Source organism: Penicillium mononematosum (genome assembly GCF_028829835.1).
Source record: "Penicillium mononematosum strain IBT 11891 chromosome Unknown utg000003l:1.0-8172316.0:1.0-8177699.0, whole genome shotgun sequence".
Classification (NCBI taxonomy): Eukaryota; Fungi; Ascomycota; class Eurotiomycetes; order Eurotiales; family Aspergillaceae; genus Penicillium; species Penicillium mononematosum.
Window position 1 is genome coordinate 2,083,716 of NW_026643273.1, and position 23,236 is coordinate 2,106,951.

General features: G+C 47.2%; 10 protein-coding genes across 10 annotated transcripts; 6 read left to right on the plus strand and 4 right to left on the minus strand.

Moving 5' to 3' along the window:
• Positions 1-1,083: 1,083 nt before the first annotated feature.
• On the plus strand, positions 1,084-3,948 carry N7519_005739 (uncharacterized protein; the record flags this gene model as incomplete). Its single annotated transcript, XM_057292515.1, has 7 exons — positions 1,084-1,377; positions 2,064-2,231; positions 2,301-2,384; positions 2,461-2,568; positions 2,633-2,749; positions 2,822-2,908; positions 2,980-3,948. The coding sequence occupies 7 exons, from the start codon at positions 1,084-1,086 to the stop codon at positions 3,946-3,948; spliced, it is 1,827 nt and encodes a 608-aa protein (XP_057147326.1).
• Positions 3,949-5,279: 1,331 nt separating this feature from the next.
• On the plus strand, positions 5,280-5,893 carry N7519_005740 (uncharacterized protein; the record flags this gene model as incomplete). The annotated part of the gene is made up of 2 exons (XM_057292516.1): positions 5,280-5,295; positions 5,640-5,893. 2 exons carry the CDS (start codon positions 5,280-5,282, stop codon positions 5,891-5,893), a joined length of 270 nt encoding a protein of 89 aa, XP_057147327.1.
• Positions 5,894-6,442: 549 nt separating this feature from the next.
• Positions 6,443-7,697, minus strand: N7519_005741 (uncharacterized protein; the record flags this gene model as incomplete). Its single annotated transcript, XM_057292517.1, has 2 exons — positions 6,443-6,643; positions 6,768-7,697. The coding sequence occupies 2 exons, from the start codon at positions 7,695-7,697 to the stop codon at positions 6,443-6,445; spliced, it is 1,131 nt and encodes a 376-aa protein (XP_057147328.1).
• Positions 7,698-9,276: 1,579 nt separating this feature from the next.
• Positions 9,277-10,453, plus strand: N7519_005742 (SDR family oxidoreductase; the record flags this gene model as incomplete). The annotated part of the gene is made up of 5 exons (XM_057292518.1): positions 9,277-9,716; positions 9,782-10,091; positions 10,151-10,206; positions 10,258-10,366; positions 10,421-10,453. The coding sequence occupies 5 exons, from the start codon at positions 9,277-9,279 to the stop codon at positions 10,451-10,453; spliced, it is 948 nt and encodes a 315-aa protein (XP_057147329.1).
• A 287-nt stretch (positions 10,454-10,740) lies between these two features.
• Positions 10,741-11,555, minus strand: N7519_005743 (uncharacterized protein; the record flags this gene model as incomplete). The annotated part of the gene is made up of 3 exons (XM_057292519.1): positions 10,741-11,176; positions 11,246-11,379; positions 11,436-11,555. 3 exons carry the CDS (start codon positions 11,553-11,555, stop codon positions 10,741-10,743), a joined length of 690 nt encoding a protein of 229 aa, XP_057147330.1.
• A 1,481-nt stretch (positions 11,556-13,036) lies between these two features.
• On the plus strand, positions 13,037-14,290 carry N7519_005744 (uncharacterized protein; the record flags this gene model as incomplete). Its single annotated transcript, XM_057292520.1, has 3 exons — positions 13,037-13,372; positions 13,435-13,966; positions 14,043-14,290. The coding sequence occupies 3 exons, from the start codon at positions 13,037-13,039 to the stop codon at positions 14,288-14,290; spliced, it is 1,116 nt and encodes a 371-aa protein (XP_057147331.1).
• A 1,279-nt stretch (positions 14,291-15,569) lies between these two features.
• Positions 15,570-15,962, minus strand: N7519_005745 (uncharacterized protein; the record flags this gene model as incomplete). The annotated part of the gene is made up of 1 exon (XM_057292521.1): positions 15,570-15,962. The coding sequence occupies one exon, from the start codon at positions 15,960-15,962 to the stop codon at positions 15,570-15,572; it is 393 nt and encodes a 130-aa protein (XP_057147332.1).
• Positions 15,963-18,679: 2,717 nt separating this feature from the next.
• N7519_005746 (Ras family protein) lies at positions 18,680-20,434 on the plus strand (the record flags this gene model as incomplete). The annotated part of the gene is made up of 5 exons (XM_057292522.1): positions 18,680-18,691; positions 18,755-18,869; positions 18,980-19,255; positions 19,365-19,588; positions 20,417-20,434. 5 exons carry the CDS (start codon positions 18,680-18,682, stop codon positions 20,432-20,434), a joined length of 645 nt encoding a protein of 214 aa, XP_057147333.1.
• Positions 20,435-20,559: 125 nt separating this feature from the next.
• On the minus strand, positions 20,560-21,734 carry N7519_005747 (flavin adenine dinucleotide pyrophosphatase; the record flags this gene model as incomplete). Its single annotated transcript, XM_057292523.1, has 3 exons — positions 20,560-21,193; positions 21,306-21,472; positions 21,540-21,734. The coding sequence occupies 3 exons, from the start codon at positions 21,732-21,734 to the stop codon at positions 20,560-20,562; spliced, it is 996 nt and encodes a 331-aa protein (XP_057147334.1).
• Positions 21,735-21,976: 242 nt separating this feature from the next.
• On the plus strand, positions 21,977-22,705 carry N7519_005748 (GMF family protein; the record flags this gene model as incomplete). The annotated part of the gene is made up of 4 exons (XM_057292524.1): positions 21,977-21,979; positions 22,066-22,165; positions 22,307-22,437; positions 22,514-22,705. 4 exons carry the CDS (start codon positions 21,977-21,979, stop codon positions 22,703-22,705), a joined length of 426 nt encoding a protein of 141 aa, XP_057147335.1.
• Positions 22,706-23,236: the final 531 nt, after the last annotated feature.

Sequence of the window (23,236 nt, forward strand, 5' to 3'; positions counted from 1 at the left end):
TATGACCGGCTGAGTTATGAACGCTTGCTTGATGCACCTTAGCAAGACTTGGGCTTACTGCCGTGTTGTTTACAGTGTTGTTTGGCATGTCTCACAGGATTCGACCCGCGTATAGCATTTCTTATTACGCTACTGATATCCTTACAACAAGACTACATTTGCAAATAATGTGTCGAGGGCCATTTTTCTCCCTAGGGGTTGTCTAGACATCCAACACATTTATTTATATAGGTGGGGAATCTTATACGTTGAGAATCTTCCCCAAACACCTATATATGAGAAATATTGTAATTTCAAAGCAGGAAGAATAGCTCAGTGGGAATGGCATCGCCAAAAAAATTGATCCAAAAGGGTTACTCATTTTACAATTCAACCAAGACATGCCAAGTGCGCTAAAAGGCGCATCTTCGGTGCGACTTCGGTGTGGCAAGTGCTTAATTTATTGATGGCGTGCCGAGGCGGCGTGATGAGCTTATCTCTACAGGATTCTCTTAAGTACATTCGCCTTCAAATCCGGCGTTAGACTGATCAAAGTAATAAATTAGCGTCTGATTCGATTCAAGGAAAAGATGTCATTTTTGCGAGCATTTACGCGTCTCCCTGTATTCAATATAAGGAATGCATAGTTTCAAGGGATGGCACTTTATATCTGATTAAAAGTGATAAGACAACGGCATATATTTCTAAGATTAATGCAGTTACTTCTTTAGGGAATTTATATTTTATTTCGCTGAAGTTGAATATAAACTTCCTAATCTCAGTATAACATTCGGCTGGCAGCTCCGAATTTAGTGTGATCCCTACGGAGTAGCTCGAACATAATCTAAACGAAGTGATGATGCCATTAAGGTTGATTTTCCTACTAATTGTCGTGCGGTTCATTTATTTCTATTCTGCCGGAGTAGACCTGAAATGTAAATATAGTACTACTTTGGAAGGAGAGTCATTTATTCCACAGATGGTCTAATATATATGTAGAGAAAGTTATTATGTTCGATATTAGTGGGACTTACATCAATGGCCATGTTACCCTGAGTGGTCTGGCTTAGGACTCTCGTCGCATGCCTCGTTTTATCAAGGCCCATGTTGATCTTGATGGTTCGCTCCTGGAGTCGACCAATCTGCTCCCGGAAACCGGAAATCCTCAACTTCACGGTCTCGGCGCTCCCTTTCTATGTTATCCAGAGGGATTGGCTGGTAATGAGCGCACCTTCTGTCGTCGCCCCAAAAGCGACATTCAGCACATACAGTGAGGTCTGGGTTGCCCTCGAGAACAAATGTAACAGCAAATGGCAGAGCGGGAAGATCATCCGCACAATGCTTAACTTTACTGTCCCTGGTGGAAACAAGTTCTGGAGATCTCAGACTCCACTCAAGGTTATAGAATGGAAATGAATCTATTATCCCTATACTTCTCTTATGACCATCTGTTCAGGTTTATCTAATATGAATTTTAAAAGCCCTGTTCATGTATAATCATCTTGGTCTAGAGCGTAGACGGCTGAACACCTTGCCAATAGGTGATCTGTTTGCTTTATGTGTTCTACGACAACCAGACCCCAACCTTGTGGTCTCGCTGGGCCAGTTATACACAACCATGTGTTTGTCAACATATGGTAGCCATAGATCACATGGAACACCTTAGATCAATGTTTGTCCGGAGGCAAGCGCGTCGTCGAGGCCCTTCCTGTTTGGAGTTGTTTACTTGACGACAAAACGTCTCATCAGTAATTGTCTTTGTTTACTTCCTCCTTCATCCTGTTCACCATTTCATCAACTATCTATCTTCATCTACAATCTCCGTATTCCATCCTCATTTGAATCCATCAACATATCTAAGCCTCATAGCAGATTAGAATCTATGATGGTATTTTGCCCCTATTTCAGTTGGCATATTGCTACAAAAGACCGGGTACTAACGATAAATATACTATACAGGCTGACCCATACGCACACCTTGTGCGTAAACAGTTCGACTGGTGGGAGGATGTAGAGAACGACATCCCCTTGGCGACAACATATCCACTTGAGCTCTTAGTACTGACAGTTGATACACTATTTAGGACGAATATGCTCACCTTCTTATGAGGGAACAGTTTGATTGGTGCGAAGATGTGGAGAATGATATCGTTATGAAAGACAAATCCATCGCTATGGATACTGACATCCCAACCGTCAACACTGAAAATCTCACTGTCAGTTCCACTGACCATGGTACCGCCACTGAACCAGTATGTCTCCCCACTTCTAGCTCGCTTATGTCTTTGAAACTTCACAGGCTAACAACCGCTACACTATAGGATGGCGAGTACCTCCAACTTCCCATTAATCATCACTGCCTGGAGAATACTAAGGATGATGCCGCTTCCACCTGCTCTGCTACTGTGAGAAAAGTATATATCCCCACTTCCAGCCCACTTATCTCTTTAAGGTCTGATACTAACAATGGCTGCACTATAGAATGACCAGTACCCTCAATTTCCCGTTGATCGCAACCGGTCGAACTGTGCCAATGATGATATTGCTGTGGATATCACTTCCACTGGCCCTACCACCGGTCATCACGTGGTAAATATCCCTAATTCTAGCTCGCTCTTTCAGTTCTCGGAAACTAATAATGGCTACTCTATAGGGTGATGAGTATGCCCAACTTCCTGTTCATCGGGACTCAGACGAGGAAAAGAGCTACCTCGCTGTCCACAATGAACTTCCCAATGCAAACAACGGCCCAGTCACAGCCGCTAAATTGGTATTTATCCTCAAGCCCAGCTCATCTACCTTTTCGAGAAGTAAAGAACTAATTGTTGATTCCACTGTATAGGACGATTCATGTGTTGACCTCCCACACCCCGAGGCCTTCGAGTTGGTTGACACTGTAACTAACGGCCCTGTCACAGCCGTTGAACTGGTATTTATCCTCACGCCTAGCTCACCTGCATTTTCGAGACCTAAGAAACTAATCGTGATTTCACTGTATAGGGCGATTCACATACCCACCTTCCGCACCCCGATGAATTTGACTTGGTCGACAATGATGAGAATGATCTCGACATGGACGTCGAGGATCTCGAGATCGACCACAAACGTCACAATACAACTGATGGCCCTGTCGCAGCCGGTGAATTGGTATTTATACCCACTCCCAGCTCCACTACCTCTTCGAGATCTTGTATATTAACTGTCGTTTCACCATACAGGAACATGCAAACGCTCAGCTCATTCACCGCGAGACACTCCATTTTCGCTGAGGACACTAACCCCACCGATCCTTTGAACCACGAGCCTGAGATGAGTATCACTACCAAGTCTTCCCACGACATTGGCGACACCCCACAGCCAGTCGAGCGAATCCAAGGCCTTGACCCCCAAACTCCCGCTTCTATCTCCGAGTCAGTCCAAGCCTCAGAGCCAGATACTCCACCGTTTTCAGAAGAATTCATCAACGAATATGAGTACCGCTCAATCGTTGGCAGTCAGGATGAGAGTATCCATCATTGGAATTGGTTCGGCTGCCCCGTCTACAATCGAAGCTCGACCCCGCCTGCGGTTTCCTTGGCCGTTGTGCAGGCTACCCCTAAAGTCCCAAAGGGCAGGGATGAGCTCCGAGTGAGCTCCATGATGAACAGGGCAATTCGCTATATTGACCCTGTCATTGTACGGCTGGACAGTGAAAATGAAGCAATACTGCAAGTGCATGGATCCGAAATGGTGGAAGCGTGTGGGCAAATTACTTATACCCATTATTCCCTACACGGGAATTGGATGACCGACGATTTCTCCATGCGAAGAAGGATCGTCCCGGATGTTGGCACACCTAGCGATGGCCATTTGCCATTAGTAATGGGATTTTTGAGAATGGGCCTCTCATTTCTCGGGGCGAGTGGATGTGGCGGCGAGCTGAATTGGTTGCTGCCAGCCAGGGCCCTGGCAGCTTCCCCCGGAAGCTGACATGGAAGCCCACCCCATCGAAGTTCAAAATCGAAGCCATGGAATCAAAGCAGCCATTCCCACAAAACCGCCCCCATACCAGGTGCTCTTCTGTACCCCTTGGAATTGTGAGCGAGACCACCAATAAGGCTTGGCTTGCTGCAAAGGGAACTGCTCACACACCCATTTCTCTCCCCGTTGGCATCATGGGGACCTTGATCAAGAAGGCCTGGCCTGGGCCCAAAGTCATTCCTACTACAACCTCCTCTTCCCGAGTTAGCATCATTCACCATCTAGTCAAAAGGGCTTGGCCTACTACCATTAGTCCTTTCACAAATCCTTCGCTTTCTCCCTTGGGATCATGGGGGCAGTGATCAGGAAGGTGTCCCATCTTTTAAAAGCCATCTTCACCCCTAACCGGCTCTTACCGCAGGTTCTTTCTTGGGCATCTTACTAAGGTGACTCCATTTTTCTTTTTCCACTTCGCATCGAGCACGTCAATATGCTGTTCTGGGAAGGGGGGGGCAAGGTGAATGCTGAAATGTTGATGAAGTTTGGAAGTGAGGTTTGACTGAGATTTGTTTTTACAATGGGCTCACTTTAAGGTGAGATTTCTTTCACTTCCTGGAGTTGATTTGTTCTTTCTTTTTCTTTCTTTTTCTTTTTCTTTCTTTTTCTTTCTTTTCATTTGTAAATATCCTGATCTCCAGCGAGATGCTTGTTTTTCTTGACAGTTATCATTGTCACTATCAGGTGACCTCTTGATGAGGACTAAGAGTTCACTACTAAAAACCTAAAAAAAAAGGATTGTTGATTTCCGATATTCATTATTCCCTGTAAGTTTGGTACACGGTACTTAGGCAGATTGTTTACGCTCGAAGAAACATATAGGACACCATATGGTAGGCTACTTCATCGTCGAACCATATGTGCCACAATTGCGGACACAGGGCAGGATGGTCGTAGGACAACATAGTAATCTGCACTGTTTTATGCTCGTGGTCCGGTCGTCGGTTTGAGAGAGGGCCGCAATAGCTAGGTGCGGGCTGCAATCCGTTAGCAGGCACAACGTGACAGATGTTTAAACAAACTAGCCATCTTAATAAGGTAATTTCAAACCAGGGGAATTTAGAGTCTCACTGGCGAAAATAAATGATATGAACTTTTGTGTCGACGGTCGGTGATGACAGAGTAATGGGTTCATGGTCACAACACTCAAGTATGGATTTCACTAGACCCCGGATTGAGGAGGAAGTATATAGAACCAAGGCCCATTGATCAATTTTACTGGCTAGTGAATCAGGCATGATTGTCATATGTGTTGAAAGAATGTCTGATGGCCTAAGGCACCCATGCATCAGGATCTAGGTATATGGACAGATAGACAGCCATATCCCCCCCCCTATTTCTCTTGCCCCCTCTCTTTTCCGTATCCGTCCCTCCCTTTATAAATGCATATATGTTCTTTGATCATTTGTTATATCTTATTTCCATATACGATCCTACAGCTAGCGGATAAACCTGTTGGAATGTGGCTTGGGAGCGGAAACCTTCGCCGTTGAAATGTGAATATAAGACAGGGAGCGCTAGGGAACAAAGGCTAACAATACTCTAGTTAGGTATTTCATCAAAGCCGTTTTCAACCAACACCGGTTCGTACCAGATGTAAGGTTCTTTCTTTCTTGTCTTACTAACTCTCGAAGGTTTCCAAGGTTGGCTTTGTTACAATCGAAGCACTACCCCGCCTGCAGTTTCCCTGGCGTTTATGCAGGCTAGCCCTAAAGTTCCAAAGGGCAGGGATCAGCTTCGAGTCAATTCAATCTTAAACAGGGCAATTCGGTACATTGACCCTGTCATCGTAAGGTTGGATAGGGAAAATGAAGAAATCCTACAAACGCATGGGACAGCAATGGTGGAAGCGTGTCGACACACTACCTACACTCACTGCTCCTTGCACGGAACTTGATGATGAACTGTCATTCCGCTACAAACGTTGATTGCCAGGCAAGATCTGCGGAAGACCTCTCATGAAGTGTATAATTTGTCTTGCTTATGAGATCTAAACTACAAAGCGTAATCGTTTTCTGCTTGTCTACTTGATATTGTAAGGTTATTGAAACTTATTTGATAGGGACACATACCCCTTAATATGGGTATCACTCGCATATAAACAATGACGCTTCGCCATTTGATCGTACAAAGAAAAATAAAACGAAGGAATGACGGACTTTCAGCTTTACCGAGGTATGAAAGCAAGACAAAAGAAAGTTGGTAGATAAAAGAAATGAAAGACAACTTGAAAATTCACCAACAGCAGAATCCAAATATTTATGATGTCTGGATATATCAAACGGAAATAGGACATTATCCCGAAGGGAGCATGATTGTAAGCTGAATCTGATCTCGCGCAAGAGTGCGGTGACCAGAATCCAAAGTGAAAATGAAATGAGATTCAGAAAACAAAGGGACCAGGACCAGCCTAGTAAATGTGACCAGTTAGAAAATAAATAAATGTCTAACTGAGCTTGGTCTTCAATGATGTGAAAGCAGATGTCAGTCCCCGCCGAGCCTTTGCAAATGCTTGCTTGATCGGCCTACGACGACCAAAAACAGGAGTCGGAAAAGAGAAATACTCCTCAGGTGGTGCTCCAGCAACACAAGTGGTAATCTTGCGTGGCGGCTTCTTTGGCTTCTTGATGGTAATAGGCTGTGGTGCCTGGGGGGGTTATTTCTGGCGAAATTATTTCGCAATGCCGCAACGGCGAGGGCTTCCGCTCCCAAGTCATCCTCCGTGGACGCTGAATCCCATGGGTATCACAGGCTTTATGCCGAGACTCTACCCACTGGAATACTGAAGGGATAGGGGCAGATTCTACAAAGCCATTTCCAATGACTAAATCTGCAGCCTCATATGTCCGTACATTTCCGAAGTCAGTAGTCGTTTCTTCACTCGGGTCATTGGAATCTTCCAACCATGATCCGTGCGGTGAGTAAAATTTGAAAACACGTCCGGTAGATGCACGCACAAGCTCTGAGCCCCGTAGTTCGAGCAAGCTTTCGTCTGCGTCATCCAAAAGCACAAGTACCGGGTCGATGTAACGAACAGCTCGGTTCAGAACTGAGTGGACTCGCCACATAGCACTTCCCTGTAGGCTTTTGGGTTTTGCAAAGATAATGGCTAGCGATTCAGATGGGGAGGTCGAGCTGTGTGCGTAAACACGCAATCCCATCCAGTTGAAGTGATGGATCTCTTCATCTGCTTCAATCCAGGCTTGGCGATCAGCAAAGATGTTGTTGATCGATTGTTGGGTAACCAGATGGAGATCTGACTCGCTATTGCCTCGAGACCCCTCGTATGTTGAGTGCTGGGTAGTATCGTCGTGGGATTCTGCCAATATTCTCTGCGAAGGGTTGGAGGTTATATCTGGGGTGCCATGCACCCAACCCCATGGCTCATCCCACACTTCTTCGGGGATAGTTGGAAGTGATGGCTTGTACTTGCGATATGCCAGGTGGCGAGGAGAGTAATGGATTTCGTCGTAGAGAGTTTCTTTTGACAAGCAGTAATCAAGAGGGTCTGCTGTTGCGGTGATGGGCAAATTACCGCTGATATCAGCGTCTTCAACATCTTCCGCCCAGTCAAAGTCACACCGGCGAAGGAGCCCGTCAAAGGAGGCGTCCTGGGTTGAAGAAGAGAGATGTAAGTTTGTATTACGCTTTGACACTATGTTCAGAGGATCCGCATAGCAAACCTTTGCCGGAGAAGGCATGTTGATAAGATATCTTGTATTATCTGATAGATCTGATTGAAATATCAAGATAGATAGTAACTTTATGCGAGCAATAGTAACATTTGAATAATTGATGGATGTATTCAAAGAGTACTAGCTCTAGCATCGGTATGTGTATGTGAACTGAAGGTTAGAATGTAAACAAGGCTATAGCTAGGAAGAGGTAGGTTACCGTGTTTGTTTTGTGCTGGATACGGAAGGAACGCACTCCTTTGCTCTTTCTGTCTGAACAAAAAAGATCAGAGCACTCGAGGGAAAGCGCCAAAACTGTGACTCTGCTGGACACTGCTGGGTGGGTATCAACGCTATTTATTAGATGCATCGGGGGCAGTGACCGGTCTTAAGAACTATTAATCGATGTCCTCCAAGAGAATAGAGACAATGGCATTCTTTTGATCTTTGTCCAGTTACAACGAGTCTCGTGTTATTGATCATAAAGGTGCACTTATCCCTTTGTCTAGTTGAAGATGACCATCCTAATTAAGGCGTCTTTCTTCAAAGATAAACTATCTCCTTGACCAATTCCAATGAGGCATGAGGCTTTGTCTCTTCTTTCAGTCAGCCCCAGGCGCATATAAAGAGTATAATGAGACCTGGGGATGCATTCAAAGACAGACTCCATTATGTGCATTGTCTCCGAATAATCCCTCTAAGCGTTCAAGACACCCTCGCTATGTTGACCAGCCCTACCGTATAGCAACTTATAAGGATTGAGTATCTTATATCGTAATACCATGGAGATACACATCAACACAACACAAGCATAACATTAATTTATCTCAACTCTCAAACTAGCTAAAGGAAAAACAAAAATGGAAAGCCACAATGTACATCTGGTTCAATCGGCGTACTGCTAGACCGATTCTAGATATGCGATATGCAGTGTAGAGAGCATCTTACCTATGCTGTGTTTGTGTCTAGGGTTCTATATGAGCTAGGTAAGACGTAGAGTTAGTCGTAATATTTAGAAGTTATCCTAACGGCATGGATGACAATTATGCTTTACTTATTAAAACTATCTTGGTGGATATACCTTTCCTTTAATTCTTACTGCTCAATTGCCCAATCTACATATGTCCGCGGGTATATACTGATGGACAGCACCGACGCAAAACTTGTACCTTTACCTCATGTTTAGAATTAATACCTTGCCGTAAAGGGTGGTCAAACCAAGGATACCTCCGGGGCTGAATGTACCATGGATGGATGAATAGTAGCTTTGGTACCTACATGTACATATGTGGGTGAATGACCCCCACGGCTATCTACCTATGTAGTACCTAGGTAATGAGTGGCTTACTATTTTCTGCAAACCGAGTAACATTACCCTTATTGTCGTAGTGGTGCGCCCAAGGGCCAATCAACATAGCGAAGGTCCATGAATTAATACGGAGACGAGGAATCGGCCTTCTCGCCGTGGGCCCGGCTCCAACCCCGGGCGATGTATGAGATTACATAAGCACGATATGACGCCAGAGTCCCCGCATTCGCTCGTGATTATTCTATTTATTTTTTGTTATACGTCTCATTCCTCCTTGAAAAACAGAGCCTTCGATCCATGACCCATCTAAGAGCTTGCATCAGATCAATTGGACGCTTTCAACGACTCTCACACCCCTTTACAACCCCAGCTCTCTCCGCAAACCCCACCTCCTTCCTATTCGCGGCCCACCGAACTTCTATCCGACGCACTATGGCTTCCGCAATGGCAAAGCGCCTCGAAGGCAAGACTATCGTCGTTACTGGTGCCTCATCGGGCATCGGAAAGAGCACTGCCAAGGAGTTCGCCCGCACGTCGCCCAAGAACCTGAAGTTGATCCTCACGGCGCGCCGTATCGACACATTGAAGGAGGTCGCGGCGGAGATCAAGCAGGAAGTTGGCGATGGTGTCCAGGTTCTTCCCGTCAAGCTGGATGTCAGCAACCCAGAGGAAGTCAATAACTTTGTTTCCTCCCTACCGGAGGGGTTCAAGGAGATTGATGTTCTTGTCAACAATGCGTGAGTCATACACATCAAGCGGAGCTGATTGATATGCACGATTGGTGCTGATATTCGCGGTGCAGTGGCTTGGTCAAGGGTGTCGCCCAGGCGCCTGACATCGCTGCCGAGGATATCAAGGTCATGTTTGACACCAATGTCACCGGTCTCATTAACATGACCCAGGCCGTCCTGCCCATCTTTAAGAAGCGCTCTGATGGTGGCCGTGGTGACATTATTAACATTGGTAGCATCGCCGGTCGCGAGCCTTACTCTGGCGGTAGCATCTACTGCGCCACCAAGGCGGCTGTCCGCTCCTTCACCGATGCGATGAGAAAGGAGCTCATCGCCACGAGAATCCGTGTTATTGAAATCGATCCTGGTCAAGTTGAGACTGTATGGTTATTGCATACATTCATAGTCGTCTTTGATATGAAGCTAATACCCTTGATTAGGAGTTCTCCGTTGTGCGATTCTATGGAGATAAGTCCAAGGCTGATGCTGTGTACAAGTAAGTCATGTGAAATAAGCCGAGAAACAAAATATAACTAACCATCGATAGGGGCGTCGAGCCTTTGACTGGTGATGACATTGCCGAGGTTGTTGTCTTTGCGGCTGGTCGTCGTGAGAATGTTGTGATCGCCGATACCCTGGTTTTCCCCAGCCACCAAGTAAGCTTGCTTTGCGGTTGAATTTATTATGGACATATTCTGACTATTCTATAGGCTGCGGCTGGTGTGATGCACCGCAGGTCATAACTTACACCCGCGAATTTGAATGAAGATTTAGAGGAGGTTTGTATAGCGCTCATTGTACATGTTTCACGGCCTCGGGTTGTGTGGCGTAAATACGAAGTACATACCTCTTAGACCCCTAACAATACGGATTCAAGTTAGGTCGATAAGGCCAAAGTACAGAAAAGGTATCATGCTTCGTATAATGCATAGTATACATGAGGAAAGTACATATCTATCAATAAGGCAGGGGTGTTAGCCGAGCGACGGCTATTGGCATCCACGCTCATTTCAAAAGGATGACCCGACAATTAGAGAGCGGCGATGGCCAGAGCAGCTGCAACACCACCGGCAGCCCAGCACGCGTTTCCAGTAATCATGGGCATAGCAGCGTTACCAGTCTCAGTCTGGCTGGTGGCAGCAGCACTACTGCTATCCGAGGAATCGTTAGCAGTGCCAGTTCCAGTAGCGGCGTTTGTGCCAGTAGCAGTGCTGTCGGAAGTAGAAGCGGAGGTGGTCAACGTCGCACCGCTAGTCGAGGAGGCAGTAGAAGCCGAGACCGAGGCACCAGTGGTGGCGGGAGAGCTATCAGAACCAGTTGCGGTGATAGTCACAGGCATCAATGCGCCACCGGGAATTTCCGTGATAGCGATCTTTGAGTGCCACGAGGAAGTTGTGCCACTCTCGTCGAAGGTTGCGCCGCAGCTCACGCTTGTCGCATCGTACTTGCAGCTCTCAGCGATCGTGCTATTTCAGGAAAGGATCAGCTATCAGTGTGGGGGTTTAAGTGGAATCTTTGTAGGGCTGGATACTCACATAGAGTCCATGCTGTACCCCAGGCTGACGGTTGAAGAGCCTTGGGCCACAGTCATGCCATCAGCGGGGATGCCACACTCGGTGTAATCAACGTCGGCAGCACACTTGATTAAATATTTGGTCATGGAGCCGCTCTGGAACAATGTCAATTAATGTTCTGTCCTAAATGACAGGGGATGATTGCGCATACAGTGCCAATGACCTTGCCCTCAATTCGCTGCTCGTCGAACCCGGGTAGGAAAAGAGTGACTGTCTCGGCAGCCATAGCGGTAGTGGCGCCTGCCAGGAGAGCGAGGGATTGGATACGCATGTTGTATTGAATTGATTAACGAATGTGAGGGGGCGTCAAATGAGCGACAGAAATTGAAATGGCGAAAAGAAAATAAGAGAATAGACTTAAGAGATCGAGCGACCGTCTTCACATAAGATGAGAAATCATTTCAGATTTCATGCAGTCAGCAGGAGTCAAGAGACGGAGAACAGCCTAAAACCGATTAGGATAATGAACAGAAGGCGTTGAAACGGAGCCTTCCTATTGGCTATTTCTTTATATCCTGAGATGATTTCTAGCCTGTTTGGGTACTAGCGTGGTGATAGTCTCTGTGAAAGGTATAACGCCATACCCAATTAGGCCATATGAACCCCTTACAGAGTAGCCCTACAGGGCCCAGACGCAGCAAGAAAACGGATCTCTTGAACGGGGTTTCGACCAATTTAAAATTCCGAATAGCTCTATGGATAGAAAAGGATGCTGAAATATCCTAACATAACTTGTGCCAAATGAACTCATATTGGGCAGTGGGAATGTCAGGGCAAATTTCCAAGCTAGTCCAGTGCCGTGGGACCCTCAGCCTCAACCTTCACCGTTGTGTCGGATTTCTTGTCGATAATGACCATTCTTCTTTCCTCAGTTTTCAATAGCTCATAGCCATTTTGGCATTTTAGCACTTATCCAATATTACATATCTCCAAGGTTGTTTAAGAGGGGGGGGTTATAAGATAAGATTCCCTTTCCTTTTTCACTCCGAAGGCACATGTTTGATTCATGTTATCGCAGGATACATGGTTTCTTGAGTCAAGACAGTCAGACATTACACTGGATAGTTCGATTTTAGACGGCGGTTGCTATTGTTGCGTCTTCTAGTCTATTAGATCCCATATCCATACATAGCTCTGAAGCAACGTAAATGAGCCCGTCTAACCCGATTTCTTCGCAGGTGCTGATTTAGCCCGAGGCTCCGTAAACACAGCCTCTTGAAAATACTCCATGGACACCGAGTAGCCATATTCAGGGTGGCTTGTTTGGTAGCCATGTGCTATCTACTCCGTATCCACTCCCCATAAAATTGCCAAGCTTCGAAGAGGGTAATGCTAAGCGATTAGTTAGGGTCCTTCTCTTCAAGTGCCAACCATGTGTATTCCAACCGCAGTTCATAAGGGTCTCTAAGACAGGCTGGCATTGTGGCTGATGCTGCAGGTGATCATTTCCCACAAATTTCCAGTTGTCTCTCCCGAAGGATGCCCACGATGCAACCTGATTCGAGTACAATCGCTCGCGACAACGGCTACACGAACCCATATCCTATACAGGCTCAGTTTTATGCATGGAAGCCCCTTGGCAAGGCATATTTCTACCTTGGCTTTAACCTACAAAGAAAACCTCCGACGTCTTCGGTTCTATAAAGGTGCGTCATGGAGACCATCTTCGCAAAGGTCCATAATCCAACCCCTCGAAAGCAAACAAGTTAGGAACCATTTTTCAAATCAGTCAACTATTCTTCTACCGACGCAATGGCAGGAAAAGTCGATGCCGACAATAAAGTCTACAAGCTCGCCGCAATGCCCTTCGTCTTGGAACGCAAGGGTGACTACGATGAAGCCATCAAAGCGTACAAGAGCGCCATAACTGTTTTGGATGAAGCGGCCAAAATATACAAGAAAGGAAATGCCCTCAAAATTCACAGAAAGATGTTTGAGAGACAGGTCCAAGTTCATCGAGAGCGCCTGGCCTATCTGGAAGACCTAAAGCGCAAGGGCAGTTTCAACGGTATAATATTGCCACCAACGATTCTGGATGCGATGGAGGAGGTGGAAAGCGAGGATGGAAAGACGTGGTCATTGACCCAGGTAAGCAACAAACTCCAGAACATGGCACACCTTTCCAAATCCTCATTCTTGTGAACTGCCAGATCCGCAAGAGTCTTAATACTTTCGGTGGAGATAATCCCAGTCAATCTACAAAAGATACTAGCACGGCTCCAGCCCACCTCCAGCCATTCCTCAATACCGACACCTCGCAACGCCCTTCTTTCTCGCTGACTCTTTCTCCCTCGACTCCGACCGTCACTTACCGGATTACGCATTCCTCGGAGCTTGTCAACCTGGGTATGCGCTCATATTGGTTTTTCGTCAAAGACTCGACCAACACACACGTTTTATACGCCCTCCAATTCGTCTGGAGCAACGAAGAACCCATTGTCAATACGGTCCTCCGACGCGCCGGGGAATTCTTGCCCGGAATCGGGGCGACGAGTGTAAGACTGCAGAAGACCAAAGGAGGCAGTTTTCGGATGATAACACGGACAATCCCCGACATGGGCGCAATAACCGAGATTCCGGATGGAGAGATGCAAAGAAAGGATTGGTCGCCGCGACGATTCGAGTACGGAGGACGCAATTTTGTTTGGAAGAGTGCAGCGGCTGAGGGTAAGAAGGAGGCTGGTATGTTTGGGAGCTTTGGCTTCTCTTGGGAGACTTTGTACGAGACCAAGCGTGTATGGGCTAAAAGTGGAAGCAGGACTGGGAAGATGGAAGATGAAACCGTTGGTCCCAGGCTGTGCTGGGGGAGAGAAGAAGGGGGGAAACGGTGCTGATCATAGTATTCACATGGTCGGCGGTTTGGATATATATTTCAGAGAGCATTTGCTTGCGGTCCAGTTGTCGAGGTTGGCTCGCGTCAGCTATCCCCCGCAAAAGGATACCAAGGGGATTGAAGTCGCAACAGTTGGTGTGAGTTGGCTTTCGATTGCTTCGTCTTTCGCATGAAATCCTGGTGTGGAGTCTCAGATTGGTTTTTTTTTTTCCCTTGCTGCATATTTCCCTCCTTTTATAATAGTGAGCTGGGCTTTTAGTCCAGATAAGGAATCGAATTTATATCATTTCGATAGGCCATAATTTCACTGTTGTGGTTAAACATTTACAACCAAGCTTTGGCGATGCCAACAGTCCGGTGGCTGTTGAGGTTGCTCAGAGAGACTTTATCCAAATTCCCAGCGTAAACCTACATCCTGAGCAAATATAGGTTGTTGCCTACGGAAGTTCGGTGACCAGAAGGCAGTTGAGAAAGAGGTCACATACCTGTTCATCAGTTGCCGTCCAATTAATGCGTGTAACACGAAGAAGACAGACTCGCGACCGGACTATACGTGTTATTGATGAGACATATTTCCGAGCACCTCATCATTCTATACGCCAATTACCTTTCCATCCAGCCATTCTTTAGCAAGTCAATACAACAAATCATGCTTCTCCCCACAAACAGTTCCCGCATGTCGACGATGACCAAACATATCCCTCGGCACCGAGACCCCCATAGTAAGCTCCTGGCAATATGCCAAACATTTATATCCCTTCAAATATGAGTTGCGCTTCTGCACCTCAATGGTAGGGAACTTATTCGGGATCACCGACAACAGCTTATCCTTCTCATACGGCCAAATTTGTTGTCGAGAGACTCCGATCATCTATATACTTCTCAGACTTGAATAGTCAATCGATACGTTGTACAAGCCGGGACAGACGCCGCCCTTGGCAGCAGCACAGCGGAATCAGGGGTGAGACAGGGTTACGGGTGTGGATGTACTGCTCGCACAAGCATTCGACCAGTTTCTATTCTGGACGGGACTTGAGCCGCCAGGGATATTACGGTGGAGGCAATTGTAGCGCTTAAACGTGGCATGCTTTAGATTGGGAGTTTTCTATGCTAGACTCAAAGACATTGACAGTTATAATTTGCAATTTCTCGATTTGATAACACGAAATAATACACCGGTCAATTGGCGCTCAACACGGGAAACCATACTAAAAGCGATTGGATCATTTGTTTGGATAGATTGGATGATCGGCTATATATTCCATTGCCTGTGTCAATCGATGATTCACCCACACTCAGAGCCTTAGGGAAATAGATAACTCACGCTGTGTTTTCCATTCTGGCAACCCACAGATCGTCGAAGATCCAATTGGCTTGGGTCGTTGATAAATACACCTTCCTTGGGACATTCGATTACCCCAATCGCGAATTTCCTGCTCCAGGATCGGCAGGTTATGACAATTCACTGGAAGCCATCCCGTGGACGTAGGCTGGATCAATAGTGCAAGGACATTCAAAACCCAGAACTTGCTGTTGCTGCTTCTTCCGGGACAGTTGAGGCTGCTGTCGTAGGAACCTTATTACCCTGTCGACAAACGGGTGCAAGGGACGAGTGATATCGGCAATTCGGAATAGGCCCGTCAGAAGCGGAGTGTCGAAGATTCGACCAGTGTACTCATGCTCAGGCCTCAGACCAGACCCTGTGTCCACGACGTGGTATGCCATCCCTCCAATGGAATCTGAGTGGAGATACAGACCCCAGTAGAACTCGTTGGGCTCCGGTGGTTCCTGACGGGCTTGGAGAATGACATACAGTCCGCCGACTTTGAGATCTGCAAATGACATTTGGAGATAATTGGCTGGCACTCGGGAACTTCAACTTTTGGCGTGTTGGCAGTTTGCTTAGCCTGCTTGCACGTTGGGTTAGGTACGAGTTGGGTAGCTCTCGCTCTATCTTCACAATGGAGACGTATTACAGTCATTTCTCCAGAGTCAGGTACTTAAATCTTCGACAGATTGGACACGTTGTGTTAGTTGTCTCTGTTCATGTGCCCAGGCACTTGTACCCCCTTGGCCTGTTGCACGTCGCGCGCAATTGGTGATGCCTTCGGTTCCAAGTCAAGTCGAGTGTGATTCGGGTCTTTTCTTAGCTGACGAATGGTCCCGGGGTATCTGTCCGGTTCTTTTTATCTCCGATGCCAACTGCAATTCAGAGTTCACATTCATCGATCTAGCTGATATCTTAGCAAAAGGATTCTATATAGATGGTTCTCCGCGCGACTCGATTTCAAATTGCACTTGGCCTTTGGGCGCTATGCAAGCCTCGTGCTCGTTAGTTCTAGGGACTTACTTTGGTATGTATCACGTCTGTGTGACTTGACATGTAGATTTGTCACTAAATATTGGACAAGGCCTACCAATGGCATTTCCTATCACATCTCTTTGTGCGGCTCATTATCGGTTCTGTCGGCATTATCCCATCGTTAGTTCCTTCTAAGCGCTGCCTCGAAACACAGTCGTACTACTTGCTGGATGCTGACAGATGCATGGTCACCAGAGTCATGATCAATCACGGACCGTGCGTCCGTTTGACGGGTCATATCAGGATCAGCCCACATTGCAAACCAGACGGATGCAGCCTTGCTGATTATCAAATCTCACCTTCGAAGAATAATCCATGGGATTCAATACCGAAATACGGATGTCAACTGAGTATCGAAATTTGATTCCGGCTCTTCTCCAACCTTGAGACATTCGAGCAATGCGTACCTACCTTTGTCGTACACAAGGGATTGAGTTCCGGTCATCCATAGGAAAGGGAAGAACAGAGACTCATTTAAATCAAGACAGGCATCGCGCCCGGGAAAGAACCATGGATAGAACATATTGCGTACCTAGGTAGGTAACCTTGGAAGGCGCTTTGTTTATTTTTATTTTTTGCTTTGATATCGCTCTTAGAAGTCTATAACAGGTGAAATTCCAAAAGTGTAAAAGTATGGTGAAGCATGTTATAAACGATGACCTAACTCGAGGTGTTCCACGCTCAAATGTGACTCTGCATATATCCTTGGGGCCCCATCCAAGTCCTAAATCGCGGGGTTCCCACCTGTCAAAGCTAGTATAAGCAGTTCGTAAGCACCTGGGCAGCAACTTTATTCGGGCCTAAGGGAACATTGAAAGAGAAGCGTGGGAAATTGTGCGGATCAAAATTTCCGATATGCAGCTTTGGCATCTGTCAAAAAAACGGCGTGACTTGGGTCTTAGGAGGGCATATGGCGATCATAGTGAAAAAAAAAAAATCAATTGATCGACATCGAACTCTCCGATGGTTTCTATATGGTGGGGGTTCCAAGAGTGGAACGTTGACCAGAATAAGAATTTTTCCGATGTATCCAATGATCGAAAGTGACAGAGGTGATTGTGTTGCGGCGGGATGATGCAATTATGCAAGGCGGGCGTCTACTGCAAGCCATCCAGGCGTATAAGAAAGCCAAGGTGAATATGCGGTGTCGAGGGAACCATACAACATACAACCATACTGTTAGTTTGGTGCCCAACCTCGGCTTTTGAATTACTATCTGAGTGATTGCTTCGTGCATGTTATTTCTGAGCCCAACTTATTGTACAACATACGGAGTACAATATAGCTCCGTACAGTATGGACATTGTCGGCCAATGCCCTAAAAGCGCTAAAGATGGACCCAGCTCCACCGGGACGGCAGATCCACTTTGGAGGAGCTGGGCTTGACCTCTGGACAACTGTTCGAACTGTACAACATATATATGTTGTCGCCGATAGACAAGACGGTGATGTGGTAATTGTGAACTTAGTGTAGATTGCGAGTAAAAGGAGAAGGTGTAAGATAATGTCCGCTATATATTGTTGTTAATTGCACGTTCCTGAATGGGGCTGGGGTTTAAGCCAATCAATGTCCTGGTAGAGATACAATTTAGTAGCGTACCAAAGCCATCATGAATATATTAAGCACGGAATCCCAATCGAGAAAGGAGCTGGTAGGGAGAATAGCAAGACCAGTACTGCTATATAGATCAGGCTGCAATAGAAAAAGCAAAGAACTAAAGAATGAGTATCCGAAAGCTCATAAAAAATAAAATAAAATACAAAAGGAAAGGAAATATAAAAGCCATCGAGCACCTCTCAATGGCGCGCATGTCCCCTTTTTCTGGCCCAATCACCATTTTCTCCCCACTATCTCCTGAATTTCCCTTTCGCCCCTTCTCTCCCTTCTTCTTTTTGCTGTTTTCTCGAGAGAAATAAGAAAAGAAAAGAAACAAGATCTCTTTTGTTTTTTTCTTTTTATTATTTTAAAATCGTTTTGTTTACCCCAGACCTTGGGATTCGAAGATTCTCCAAGGAAGAAAAAGAAGAACCTTGGAAGCTTTCGGTTTTCTCCATTTATTTCTTCCCGTTCCAACCTCCGAACTCTCCCCCTAATTCTCCCTTTGTTTTCTTAAACTGACTTGGGATTTCGCCTCAAATTGTGCGATTCCTTTTTGATTTTAATACTCTCTTTTTCTATCTTCTCTAACTGAAACTCATAATGGCCTCAAAGGTGAGAGAATTGATGTTTCCCCGTGTTCAGGGACTTTAAGGCTAACCCCGTATTGATCAACAGTTCCTAAGAGAATACAAGCTGGTGGTTGTCGGCGGTGGTGGCGTCGGAAAGTCCTGCTTGACCATCCAGCTGATCCAGAGTCACTTCGTGGACGAGTACGATCCAACGATTGAAGGTGAGCACCTCGAAGCCCCGTTTCATCAGCCGCGTGGATCGTGTCGCGTTTTCCCAGGGGTGTCGGCCCCAGTTGAACATGGCTGATTCGGAACCTTCTTCCGCCTACAGATTCCTACCGCAAGCAGTGTGTGATCGATGATGAAGTCGCTTTGTTGGATGTCCTGGATACAGCCGGCCAGGAGGAATACTCGGCTATGCGAGAACAATACATGCGAACCGGCGAGGGATTCCTGCTCATCTACTCCATTACGTCGCGCCAATCCTTCGAAGAAATCATGACCTTCCAACAGCAAATCCTACGCGTCAAGGACAAGGATTACTTCCCCATCATTGTTGTTGCCAACAAGTGCGATTTGGAGAAGGAGCGCGTTGTCTCCGAGCAGGGTATGTTTCCGTCTCTACGTTCAACATCCTTGAACTCTCATTTTCCCTCAAACCCTAAATTCAACCCCGAGTCCGAATCCCGTGGCTAACAATTCACCCCGTACAACAGAGGGCGAAGCGCTCGCCCGCCAGTTCGGCTGCAAGTTCATCGAAACCTCCGCCAAGTCCCGCATCAACGTCGAGAATGCCTTCTACGACCTCGTCCGCGAGATCCGCCGCTACAACAAGGAGATGTCCTCGTACCCCTTCCGGCTCCGGCGCGTTCGGCGCCCGCGCACCAGAGGGCAAGATGGACGTGAGCGATCCGGCCGAGAACGCTGGCTGCTGCGGAAAGTGCGTCATCATGTAAAAAAAGCCCCAACATACAAAAATGATCCGAATCGCTGCGATCCCGTTGAATCTCGAAACAAACTCCCGGAATCCGAAATTACGCAGCACAATATCGGGAAGAGTCGCGGGGAAGGATTTATATGTCCGAGGGTGGCACACCCTTGCGAAAGTTGGATATCTTGTTTACCTTTGAATGGCCTTAATCTGCAACCCGCCACTCAGATCACAAATGGGAACATACGGAAACTGCATGAAAGACTGCAACCTCGACAGAACAGAAAAACAACCAAACCAGAAAAAATTACCAAAGAAGTGGCATTGTCGTTTGTGTTACGGATGTTTGTGGGTTCTTCAATGGACTCGCATTCTTGATGACTGCCGACCTTGACGCCCAACCTCGTCTCACGAAACATTTTGATTCCCCTTTTGTTGTCCGATTGCGTCTTTGTTTTAGTCCCTTTTTTTTATTGTCTTTTTTACTGTTTAACTCTTTGCAAAAGATCCCTGGTGTTTGTTATCTATCGCCTCTTATTATCATTTTCCTTGTCGCCCCGAGACGACACGGCTGTCAATATATGCTCTTTCATGGCAAGGTGAATTCCTTGCGTTTCATCATTGCGGCGTGTACCTTTGTTCTTGAGGTTCTCCTGGTATCTTGATTGTTCTATCTACCGTCGAGTGCTCTGCGTATGAATATATATGCCGGTCTACCCCCGGTGGTGCAATCTATTCCGTCTGATTCCTACGGCTACTGCTTTGATATATCAACGTCCTAGTAATGACCTGTTGACAAGGGTTCCCTTGTTGCACGGCTGCTATGACAGCTACTAGATTATGTGGTGTCCTTAATGCAGGAGTACTGCTTGTAGCTTCATGTGATAGTCCAGGTCAATATTGACATTCCGAATTGTCATGCTCTATGTGCTGCGCGTATTTCAAACGTCGCAGTCTACTCTCCAAGATATAATAACAATCTACTGGCTATAAACATGCTCCGAGTCGGACGGAGGATCCAGCTCATCTTCCTTCGCAACCAACTTACCCTGAACATTCTTCTCAACCTCACTAGCCAAAGATTCCATGTACGCCTTATCCGCTCCGACCAAGGTAACAGTATTGCGCTTCTTACCCCAGCGCGGATAGCTGCCGACCTTGATCCCCCGAGGCTCGACCTTAGCCGCCAGCTCAGTCAGGTACGGCGCCACCGCACTCTCAGGCATCGGCGTGCTGAACATCAAGCGGTGCGTCCCCTTACCCTCGGGGTCTGTCAAACGAGGGATAAGAGATGGTTTCAGACTCATAAGCAGACGCTCGAAGAGCCGCGGCACGCCGGGCAGGATATGCACATTGCCGTTCACAATTGCGATCGGCACCCACAGGTCGTCAGCGACGAACACGGCCTGTGACTCGGCGGGGAGCTTCGGGTCGAAGGGCAGCTCGACCATGCGCAGCTTGGCGGTCAGGCCTGGTGAGGGTGTTTCCCAGTCGAAGTCGAGTTGCATGGGGTGGGGCTTGGAGAGGCGCTTCATGCGCTCGAAGGCTGGCTTGTGCAATTCCAGCTTCAGGTTGAATGCCTTGGCAATTGCGGAGTATGTGATATCATCGTGTCTGTAGGGGAAGATATGTTAGATGTTGGTTTGTATAAAGGACCGCGGTGTTGGGACATTGTCGGCGTTGTATTCTTTCTATGCGGAGAAACTAGGGACGGGGTTGTACGCACGTGGGCCCAATGCCGCCGCTGGTGACGACGAAGTCGTAGCGGGAACTCATCCGTCGTACGGCTTCAATTATATCATCTTCATCGTCGGGGATGACCTCGACTCGCTTCAATTCGATGCCGAGCGAGAAGCAGAACTTGGCTAGGTACGGCGAGTTGGTGTCGATGGTCTAAGGGTTGAGGTAATGTCAGAATTCCTGTTCTGTCTGTGAGGAGTCTGTGGATATATCAAATTACCTTTCCACCGAGAACCTCATCGCCGATAATGAGGCATGCTGCCGTGTGGATGGGCTTCGGGTGCGCGGCTGATGTCATCGCGGACGGACCTGGGCGAGGGGCCAGGGACGGGGTCGAGAAGGAAGGACTGGTAGGACGATAAGGGCTGAATGGGCGTGAGAAGTGTCGCGTCAGTAGATTCAGTCGGTTGAGCATGAAGATAGAGGTGTCGGGAGTGATTTGGGTCTGTTCCAAGGTTCAAAGCGCGGAGGAAGTGAAAGTGGGGGAACGGGGACACTCCGCCCGCATTTTCATCGTCTCGCCTCACATTCCTAAAGCCCTTCTCAGTTTTTCAGGTCGGATATACCAGTATCATCTTTATCCAGTGCATTATTAGCCCTAGGCTCACGATTATCGCTCAGTTGACTTACCTGCGTGTCCCACAGTTGACGGCCAAAATGGTGAGATGTCTCCCCGCACCAGGTTCATTGGCATAGGCTATGCGAACTGCTCGCAATTTTCCCCGCCAGATGCTAACTTATTGTAGTCTGATTCACGACTATATTCGTTCTCGCCCGAGACCAAGGAGAAGCTACGCAAGTTCCGCCTGGGCACATCGAGAGCCAAGGATGCGCAAGCTATCATCTGTATGGGCCCCTAAAACTGCGCTTTCCCACATCTCCGACGCATTTGGAGAGAAGCCGAGTTATATAGCACATACATACTGCCGAACATAACCACAGCGATATTCTTGCCTGCGTCCGAAGCTGACAAGTCATGCATGATAGATATTATTGACGCGAAGACCCAAGAGATCCGGCCGCAAGACGACGAAGTCTACTCGAAGATGGAAGATCTGGCCGATGATCTCCCCGAATCTTCGCCGCGGTTCATTCTCCTCAGCTACCCAATGACTACCGTAAGTTGTCTATCGAATATAAAGTCTCGGTCAGTCCTACGACATACGTTGTACTAAATGAGATATGCACTCACAGAAAGACGGACGTCCCTCGGTCCCATACGTTCTCCTCTACTGGCTCCCCGAGAATTGCAACCCGATGCAACGCATGTCGTATGCAAATGCAGTGGAGCTGATGCGCACCAGTGCCCAAGTCAACCGGGTAATTGAGGTGGAAGCCGATGAAGATATCATCAACATCCAGTCCAAGCTGACCGGCTCGGATTAAGCCGACTATGCTAGCCAATGCATCTCTTGGTTGGAGGTCATGTCAGTGGATTGAGCATATACCCAGGGCGTGGGTTTTGTATAGAGGACAGGGCGTTTTTGCTTTTTTTTTTTCTTTTTTCCTTTTCCGCGGGTTGACTGAATCCTATTGGCTTGTAAATGCCGCCCATGCACACACACAGACACCCGGCGGTGTCGAATGTACTTCTGGAATTCGAAATCTGACATGCACTTGGCTACCTGGAAGAACCTAATTGCCGGGATCTCAAGCTCGCGTCGATCACACAGGAGCATACTCCCAACAACCGAATTTGTGATCTATCGCGGAGGATTTTCAACGGTGCAGTTCGTACACCGGAGCTAGTGGTAGATCTCACGAGTTAGGTGCTCTCGGGTAGTGCTGTTCCTGTTTAAAGACAGTGAGTGGCCAAGGCCCGCCATTCGGGGATGCCGATATTCACCGGGCTCGACCGGCCAACGTTGCAGTCAATTGGCACTGTATGGCCTAGGGCGTGATGACAGAACGCTTGTA